The 9,812-nt window shown below is 42.3% G+C and overlaps 1 protein-coding gene and 1 non-coding gene across 4 annotated transcripts; both read left to right on the forward strand.

The window, feature by feature from the left end:
* The first annotated feature begins 738 nt into the window (after positions 1–738).
* Positions 739–9,484, forward strand: LOC125484892 (RNA-binding motif protein, X chromosome-like). Of its 3 annotated transcripts, none has more exons than XM_048605458.1 (5): positions 739–806; positions 1,800–1,926; positions 7,218–7,338; positions 7,628–7,734; positions 8,929–9,484. In XM_048605458.1, exons 3-5 carry the CDS (start codon positions 7,230–7,232, stop codon positions 9,232–9,234), a joined length of 522 nt encoding a protein of 173 aa, XP_048461415.1. In that variant the 5' UTR covers positions 739–806; positions 1,800–1,926; positions 7,218–7,229; the 3' UTR covers positions 9,235–9,484. The 3 variants fall into 3 exon arrangements, with proteins under 3 accessions (XP_048461415.1, XP_048461417.1, XP_048461416.1); XM_048605460.1 differs by having other exon boundaries at positions 766–832; XM_048605459.1 differs by lacking the exon at positions 1,800–1,926 and having other exon boundaries at positions 777–806.
* Positions 8,287–8,355, forward strand: LOC125484915. The gene has a single exon (XR_007263714.1). It is a non-coding gene; the product is annotated as a small nucleolar RNA SNORD61 (small nucleolar RNA).
* Positions 9,485–9,812: the final 328 nt, after the last annotated feature.

Genomic DNA, 9,812 nt, shown 5'->3' on the forward strand with positions numbered 1-9,812 from the left:
TGATCGACTGCTGAACCAGATCCTTCTGGGGCTGATAGGGGGCTGTTCTGAATCACAGTGGGGTCGTGATTCAGTGCCGATGGAGGTCACTCTGGGGGTGATGCAGGGAAAGGTGATGACTTAGTGGTATTATCACTGGACTGCTAATGCGGAGACCCAGATAATGTTCTGTGGACTGGGTTTCAAATCCTGCCATGGCAGATGCTGGAATTTGAATTCAGTAAAATATCTGGAATTGAGAATCTAATGATGACTGTGAATCCTTTGTCTATTAATAGTCAGAAAACCCATCTGGGAAGGAAACTAGAGACAACAAGGTGCAGGGCTGGATGAACACAGCAGGCCAAGCAGCATCATAGGAGCAGAGAGGCTGACGTTTCGGGCCGAGACCCTTCATCAGAAAAGGGGGAGGGGAAGGGGGTTTTGAAATAAATAGGGAGAGAGTGGGAGGCGGATAGAAGAGGAAAAACTGCTCTATGTCCAAGCGTGCTTCAGGACGTGGTCGAGCAGTTTCAGGGCCAAAGAGATTACGATAGAGTTGCAGTGGGAGAGAGATCCCTTGAGGTTTGTCCGGCGGGGAGGGATCGAGTGCTGGTCCCGATCACTCCGGGTTGGATGCAGCGCCGATCTGGCTCACTCCGGGGGCTGATCCAGGCTCCGAACCCCGCCCCCAACCTCGGTACATCCGGGCAGTGAAGCCTCGTTCTGGCGGGAAGGCGGCTCTATAAAAGGCGGCGAGCCCGCCAGCGGCGGCCATTTGTGTCTGTGGCGCAGACCGAGGCGGCGGTAGGAGCAGCAGTGTCTGGGTGAGCGGCTTCAGGGACAGCGCTGGGTGAGGGCACGGAACCTCCTCGGGCCGCCGGCACCTTACATTCCCCCTGAGATTGTGTGAGAGAGACAGGGAGGTACCCTGATCTGTGGTATTCATTCAGAGAAAGTGGCGGGGTTTTAATGGAGAGAGGGCGCCATGTTGTGCGGGGGGTGGGTAGGGAGGAGGAGGGAGATAGCGTGCGCTCTGAGGTGGGAGGGAGCCCTACCGCCGGGCTTTCTGTTCATCGGCGGCTCCGTCTGTTTTACCCGGGCTGACTGATCGGCTGGAGGGATCCCGCCGCGCCCTGTGCTCCGGGCAGCCCGAATTCCAGACCCACCAGAGCCGTGGTGGCCGCCGGTGGGTCCGGCCGCCATTTTGTGCTGTTTGTTCGAGCGCGGCGGCAGCGCGTTCCCTGTAACCGCCACTCGGTTTGAATAATTTTGGGGGTAAATGTGTTGGAGATGCGTGTCCCTGCAGTATATGGGACGGGTATGTGCGGTTTGGGGTGCGTGCCCCCACCGAGTAGGGGTGGTGTGCACGGTCTGAGTCCATTGTAGTTCAGTCGGATCAGTGCCTTACCGCCTGCCCCCAATGAACTCTAATACTCTTGTATCCTAAAGCCCGCCTTGAATGCAATGTACCCCAGGAATCTGCAAGTGAAAGAGTCTCGAAGATCGTGAACGGGGTTGGTGGGGGGTTTAAGCTGGGGGAAACCCAATAATCATAGAACAAAAGGTGAAGGGAGAGGACTGGTTCTGAAGAAGGGTCACTAGTCCCCAAACGTTGAATCTTCTTTCCCTTCACATAATGCTGCCTGCCCTGCTGAGTTTTTTTTCCAGCAATTTCTGATCTTGTGAAGGGAGTGGTCGTGGTTGTAGAGGAGAGTGGTCCAGAGGAGGTGCTGTTAGAATAAAATGCTGCCTTTGGAAATCGGAGCTCTCATTCTCAAGATAACTGGAAACAATGATCCTCTTTTCTTCCTCCACAGATGCTGCCAGAACTGGTGAATTTCTCCAGCACTTTGTTTCAATCTAGTGAGGCTTGGTTTCTCCCCTACCAAGTGTAATTTCTATTCCTCCTTTGGTGATAAAGATTGAAACTGCAGAGAACTTCAGGTATGGTGTTGTCGAGGGTCTCTGCCATTGCAGTTCCTTCACAGTGGAAGGATAAAGAAAGGGTCAGAATTGATTTTAGAAGCCATGTAACAGTGTTGATGATAAATCCAACAGGAAATCTGGACACATGTCAGATTATTAAGACAAATAACATTACCAAGTTGAAGATATGGTATCAACAAACAAAAGGAGTATTGTGTTTAGCCCTTTGAGACTGCTTCTCCAATAAGATGATAGTTGATCTGATTGGAACATTATCTGCTTTCCTACCTACGTCTGAATCTTTCATCCTGTTCCTAACCCGGAACTATCCACTTCCACTAGAATCCTAGCCCATCTAACCTTTCCTCATCTGGCAAGCTGCTTATTCCAGGTATTATAAAAGTAAAGCACTACGGGTGCTGCAAATCTGAAATGAAATGGCTGCTAGTGAAATTCGGTTTCTTTCTCTGCAAGTGGTGCCAAACCTCCTGAGTTTCTTCAGTTTCTTACAATACAGTTTTCCATGTTGTTTTCCAATCACTGTTTATCCCTCTTTTTACCAAATTGTCCTCTTAGCTTACCTTGTTACCTGTCTTTGTTCCCTCTGGCAGCCATGCTGTTTGTCCTTTCATCCAAGTTATTTCAAAAATTGTAACAATTGAGGTCTTGGCACCAGTTACCTATGTTACACCACTTCTTGTCAATCAAAATGTATGCATGCTGTTGCTTCCTGTTAACCAGCCTATTTTCTATCTGGAACAAAAACAAAGTTGCTGGAAAAGCTCAGCAGGTCTGGCAGCATTTGAAGGAAAAATCAGAGTTCAAGTTTCAGTGACCCTTCCTCACTGCACCCGAAATGTCAACTCTGGGTTTTTTCTTTACAGATGCTGCCAGACCTGCTGAGCTTTTCTAGCAACTTTGTTTTTGTTCCTGATTTACAACATCTGCACTTCTCTTGGGTTTTTATTAACTTTCTATCTGCATCAATATGCTGCCTCTACATTGAGGTTATTGCAGAAAGTAAAAACTCAAAGCAGTTCAGAATAAGTCTCACTGGACCTGTTCTCTCCACAGTTGCTGCTGGACCTGCTGGGTTACTCCAGCACTTGGTTTTTTTTTAATTAAGTATTGGGTCCCTTTCACTCTCTGCATGTTACTTCTCCAAAGTACTTGCTGCTTATTTTTTTCAAGACCTTAGGGTGAAGGCTGTCAGGACCTTGGGAAATTAGATCACAGCTCCAGTAATTCACCCCAATCATTCCTCTGGTGACTAATATTCCTGCATTCGCTCCGCCTGTTTTGGTTTACAGCTATATCCAAAATCTTATTTGTTTCATAAAGTGAAGACTGATGCAAAATATATATTCAGTTGACTTGCTATCTCCATTTTTCCTTTATCAATTCTCAATTTAGTTTTCATTGCATGAATGTTTTCTTCATTAGATCATCTTTTTTTAAAAAAAAAATTGAAACTTTTTGAGCTAGTTAGCTTTCTTGCACTGTGTATAGTGGTAATATCACTGGCTCAGTAATCCGGAGGCCCATTTTAATACCTTGGGAGTACAAGTTCAAATTTTGCCGTCATGGTGGAACTTTTGATTCAAGATTTTGTGGTGAAAAGATTGATTCTCAACTGGAATAGCTTAGTGAGCCTCCTTATTCAAAGGCATTTAGAGATGGGCAGCAAATGCTAGCCTTGTCAGTGTTACCCACATTCTATGTCAGAATCTAGAAAAATAACTAGATGGGCTTAGACACAGAAAAGGATAAAAGGTTAGGTTGACAATGATAGGAGGTCATGTCTGACACACCATGGTTTCTTGTTTTTACTTGTTGTAAAACCATGGGCAAGGGAAGCTTTGAATCTGATTATAGTGGATGTGAGGGCATTGATGCCACAAGCCCTGGATTTGACCCCTTGTCTCCTTGCACACCTCGTGTTATTTGTGCATATTGCATCAGTTTGTGTACTTAAAAACATGTTAATGTTGATGGTACACATTACTAAGGGGAGTATCTACGTAGCTGCAGATAGGCAGTGCTTAGAATCTTTGGTTTTAGTTTTAGGTGTGCTTCATAATGGAAATGTAAATTGTTCATTCTCCCTTGTAACAAGGTAATTACTTGCTTTCTGACATTTGACATTTAAAATTAAAAACGCCAGAATGGGAGTTGCAAGCAAGGAACAAGAGTGGGCCACTTGACCCTTCTAGTCTGTTCTGCTACTCTATTAGTGATCAAGGCTGATCTGGTTTTAACCTCCAGTCTATATTTCTGCATATCCCTAATAATTTTGCATACCTTTGGTGATCAAGACTCAATCTGCCTCTTTCTTAAAAACAAATTGAAACCAAATTCTAAAGACACTCAACCCTGAGGGGCTGGGGTTTTCATCTGTCTTAAAGCCCCCCCCCCACCCCGTTCTAGATTCTCCCACAAGAGGAAACATCCTTTCCACATCAACCTGGTGAAGTTCCTTCAGGAACAAAAACAAAAGTTGCTGGAAAAGTCTGGTGGTCTGAAAAGTTAGCAGGTCTGCCAGCATCTGTGAAGGAGAAAACTGAGTTAACGTTTCGGGGTCTAGTGACCTTTCCTGAAGTTCCTTCATGATTTGTTTCAGTAGAGTCCTAGAAATATACAGCATGGAAATGGGCCCTTCGGTCCACCTTGTCTATACTGACCAGATATCCTATATGAATCTAGTCCCAACGTCAGGATTTCGGTTTGGCCCATCTAGTCTTTCCTAAGGGAATTCACTAATTCCAGATATTAGTTTAGTAGACTTCTTCTGAACTGCTTCCTATGCATTAACTTCCTTCTGCAAGAATGGTGTTCAGTGCTGTACACTACTCCAGGTGCAGTTTCACCAATGCTCTGTAACTGAAGTATAACTTTTCCACTTGCGCATTCAATTGTCCTTGCAATAAAATCTTACTTTCTGTTTAGCTTTCCTGATTACTTGCATACTAACCTGTGATTCATGCAGTAGGGTACCTAGATCTATATGTCAGCTTTGCACCTTCTCACCACTTGGGTAATATCCGTTTTGGCTCTGTAAAAAGCACAATTTCACACTGACCCACATTGTACTCCACTTGCTAAATGTTTGTCCATTGAATTAAACTATCTATATCATTGTGTCCTTTCACAGCTCTACCTGTCTTTGTCATAAGCAAATTTAGCTAACATACCTTTGATCCTTCATCCAAATCACTTCCTGTAAAATTGTAAAGAGTTGCAGGCCCAGCATTAATACCTGTACATCCGCTGGTTCTCCTTTTTCTACAACATCAGTTACGCTTCAAAGAACGTGAACAATTAAGCATGGTTTCCTTGACAAAACAATGTTTGATCTGCTTGAAGCCCTGGTATAAAACCTTTCGATGGTTTCTGACATTTTCTCTATCAAACATTAAACAAACTGGCCTGTAGCTTCTTGCTTGCTGCCTCCCTTTTAGAATTTTTTTATTCACTTGTGGGATGTGGGTGTCGCTGATTGGCCAGCATTTATTGCCTGTCCTTAGTTGCCCATGAGAAAGTGGTGAGGTTTCATTTTGAACAGCTGCAATCCATTTGCTGCAGGTTGGCTCACAATGCCTTAACTGTGCAGTTCTGGTCACCATGTTGCAGGAAGGACATAATTGCTTTGGAGAGAACACGAGACCAGATTTACGAGCATGTTGCCATGCTCATAATCAAGACTCAATCTGCCGTCTCTCCTAAAAACAAAATTGAAACAAAATCCAAAGGCACTCAACCCTGAGGGATGGATGAATTATAGCTGTGAGGAGAGGTTGGAGTGGTTTTCCTTGGAACAGAGAAAGCTGAGGGGTGACATGTTTGAGGTAACCAAAATTGAGAAGTAGAGTTGACAGGAGGAACCTGTCTTAGTAGAGTTCAGAAATCGGGGTTCATAGATTCCAGCAATTTCTCATTTTGTTTTTGAAAAACATCTTGGGTCCAGTGACCCCCTCAAAAAACATCTGAGTTCTGAAGAAGCATCACTGGACCTGAACCATAATCTTTGCTTTCTCTCCACAGATGCTGCCTGATCTGCTGAGTTTTTCCAGCCATTTATGATTTTCTTTAATTTCGAGCATCTGCAGTTTGTTTTTGCTCATAGATTCAAGCTAAGGGGCAGAGGATTGGAGGGGATATGAGGAAGGGTAATTTTATGCAAAGGGTGGTGAGTCTGGCGTTTGCTGAATAAGTTGGTGGTGGAGACCCTGAACTCTTTGAAAAAGTACTGGGATATGCACCTTAAGTGCTGTAAGATGCAGGGCCAAAGGCCATGTGAAGGAAGATGGGATTAGAAAGAATATTTGGTGTCTTTGTTTCAGCATGGACGAGATGGGCCAAGTGGCACACTGCTGTATCATTTCTATGGTTTTAAGGCCATGGGATAAATTCTATTACTTCCAACAATTTACATAATGCTATACCACTGGTAATTGTAATTTTCTGGAGCTCCTCCTTTGTTTCAGTTGACAATTTTCTTAATATGTGTGCATTGCATGAAAGGGTGGTGGAGCTGATTCAGTAACTCCCAGGAAAACTTCACTGGGGAGAAAGGGGAAGAATACAAAACTGATTATTACTGGGATTTAGAGCACTATCTGGCATGAATGATCTGTCCTGTTTTGACCTTAATTGTGACTTGGGTTCATTAAAAACCAGCAAAACGTCTATCAAGTTTTCAGCAATGACACTTTGCTGAAATGTATACTTTCACTGTAGCAGATGGTCAAATTTGAATTCAATAAGAAAAATGCCATGTGGTAGACTCGCATAGGGATGACAATAAATAATCAAGAAAACCCAAGTCCCGTGAATGAATTTAAAAACTTGAGCAGAAGTTTGTGCAGAGATAGTATATTGATAGGTTTACGTAGCTTTACCTTTGTTAACAGTTTGACACAATGCTTTACGCTCCAAGCTAGTTTTTACAGATGATCATTTCTCAATTATATATTGTGATTTCATTCTGAACAGTAAGAAGTTGGCCAATCTGGTACTGAAATCTGTAGTTTCTGAATTTTGCTTGTGAACATAGCACTCATTTGAAGATCATGTATAAAGCCAGTAATTTTTTCTTCATCCCACTGAACTTATTGACTTAACTCCTGCCATTGGAGAGGGATATCTCTCAACAGGACCGTGAACTCTGATATTTCCTCACATAATTAATACTGTGCTCATTTAGTTGATATCTATAATGGGGTATTGAATGAACATGGTTGTATCAACGTTGCAGAAAATGTATTATTCCATTACATGGATTAATGTTAATGCATTTTTGACTTCTGCAGGTGACTGTCACGATGGTGGAAGCAGATCGTCCCGGAAAACTCTTCATTGGCGGTCTGAATACTGAAACAAATGAGAAGGCACTTGAAGCAGTATTTGGCAAATATGGAAGAATAGTAGAAGGTATGTAGCTGAAGTACAAGACTTGAGTTGGCTTTTCTGCTAAGCATTTGGCCAGAATGGTAAGAGACTGGTGAAGAACATCAATGTATTTAAAAACAAATGAGATACAAAAGTTGTCATAACTATTGTGGACTTTGTGTAGAGGGAATGCTGCAAGAGTAATTTGTGTAATGTAAGTGATTTTGTTGATTGTGCTGTTGTGCTTTCCTAAAAATTGTGCTGCCTTAAGTTATGCTGAGTGCAGTTAGTTGTAGAAATCCTGATAACTTCCTCTTGTAATTTTTTTTAGTTCTGCTGATGAAAGATCGTGAAACAAATAAGTCAAGGGGTTTTGCTTTTGTTACGTTTGAAAGTCCAGGAGATGCAAGGGATGCAGCCAGGGATATGAATGGAAAGGTGAGATGATACAAAATCTGCTTCTAAACTTGCGTGACACACATTGTTTAATATGGACTACTTGGCTGTTGTAAGTTCTGTCAAAACTGTTGACTGGACCTTTGTTCTAGTGTCAGTAGAAACAAGAAGTGATGGGTATGCAAAATTTGTATGCTCTTCCTGTTTTAAACAAATAAATAGATATTGTATCTTTCATGCACTCCGTAACAATAAGATTTTTTTCTCCTTGTTCTAACAATTTTAATCTATCAAGGTGTAAGAACACTCTCCATTCCTCTTGGCTGCTAGAAAGTATAACTGGCCATCGATTTATCTGCAATGCTATCCTGAGGCTTGACAGTTTAGTTATTGAATCTGCCTGCTGCCATTGATAGTTTTTCATAATCTTGTGATCATGTTGTGGACTTTAATAATTTTGTCTTAAAGGGAACGTGATTTAGTTGGAATGGCATTAGTAACTAGTTCCACTACTTAATATTGTGCTGGAATACTTGCTGTTCAATCTACGTTTATAGAACAATACCATTGCAGCTTCTGTTGTGTTAAGTTTAAACAGTGATGACTTCACTGACACTGATCATCAGAGCTGATGTTATCTTTCCTCTAAGAAGTTCTGAGCTTGGCTACACAGCTGGAATTAAATCCAGAAAGGGATGTTGCCACCATGATTTGTGGTTAATTAAGTTTCTGTTGTTGACTGCAGCTTTTCACATCCAGTGAACTGGAATGTATCTTGTACTTGGCAGGAATCTGCACACTACGTATCTTTAATGCAGGTAGAGCTCATAATAAAATTGACAGGTCCCTTTAATAGATGTAAAAAGGACAGGGGGAGTCGGGTTTGCACAGGACGCTGAAAAATCTATTCACTATCAAATACTTTGGTAAGACTTGTCTAGTCTGCCTCACTGTCCATATACAATTGTGACCATTGGTGTTTTTTCTTTTAAACACTTGTGGTTCTGTAAAGCAATTCACTGGTCACCTGACCTGAAGTCGTGTACATATTGGATCCTTTTGAAACTTGGTTCCATTGCCAAAGGCAGGGCTCTGCTTGAGACTCTGGTATAATTTGTAGTATATGCCTCCTGATCACAACTGACCCTATAAGCCTTCAAGCACCCTTTTTAAGTTGAATCCAGTCCTGAGTGCACTGCAAACGTTTTTATTACTCCCTCTCAATTTTTTTTGAAGTCTTTGGATGGAAAACCCATTAAAGTAGAGCAAGCTACTAAACCAGCATTTGAAAATAGTGGACGACGTGGACCACCCCCACCCCCAAGAAGCCGTGGTCCTCCTAGGGGGATTCGAGGTGGAAGAGGAGGTAGTGGAGGAATGAGAGGTCCACCTCAAAAAGGTAAATGCCTAAAACAAACAATCTGTCAATCTGTAACATTACAAGAAGAAAGTAGCAAATCTGTTGCACTCCTGTGTCTAGACAGTCACAGTTACTACACGTTTCAGATCCAATCTGAAACTATTTTGAAGGAGAGAAATTAAATTTTTGATCAGCGGAATATTTAAGATGGGGAAGTGGAGAATAGAACCGGTAACACTAGTGTATTCCCGGTCAGTCCCACGTGCTATTAGGAATTTGATACAAGGGATTTGAGCCACTGTTGAGATCTTTATCTTAAATATAGCAGTACTAAGTTTGTCTTTTGATGTTTATTGTACAATTTGGTCCCACTTAAAACAAGCCTTTAGAATTTGAGATAAATGTAGGTGTGCAGCCATGTGTATAACTGCACTGTATCAGTGGTTACAGTGAAACTAGTGTATCCCTTGCATTTTAAAATGATTTCATCTAGAACTTTGCAGAGTTCTAGAAGAAATGAAGCATGTCCTAAGATACAGGTTGCTGATCTCTCCATGATCCTTGCCGACACAATTCAACTAACTGGCATTGGAGAGTCTGTATCTTGCCTGTTCAGTCATGTTCCGTTGTAATGTCTAACAGCATCTGCTGTTTCAGTATATGCTATGTTTACAAAAAATTGCGATTATTGCATTGTTGATGGCACAAGTAGATTTTGCCACGCAGGTGAGCACGGTGAATGGATTCAGGAGATAGAACA

Source organism: Rhincodon typus, chromosome 14 (genome assembly GCF_021869965.1).
Source record: "Rhincodon typus isolate 14 chromosome 14, sRhiTyp1.1, whole genome shotgun sequence".
In the NCBI taxonomy this organism is placed as follows: Eukaryota; Metazoa; Chordata; class Chondrichthyes; order Orectolobiformes; family Rhincodontidae; genus Rhincodon; species Rhincodon typus.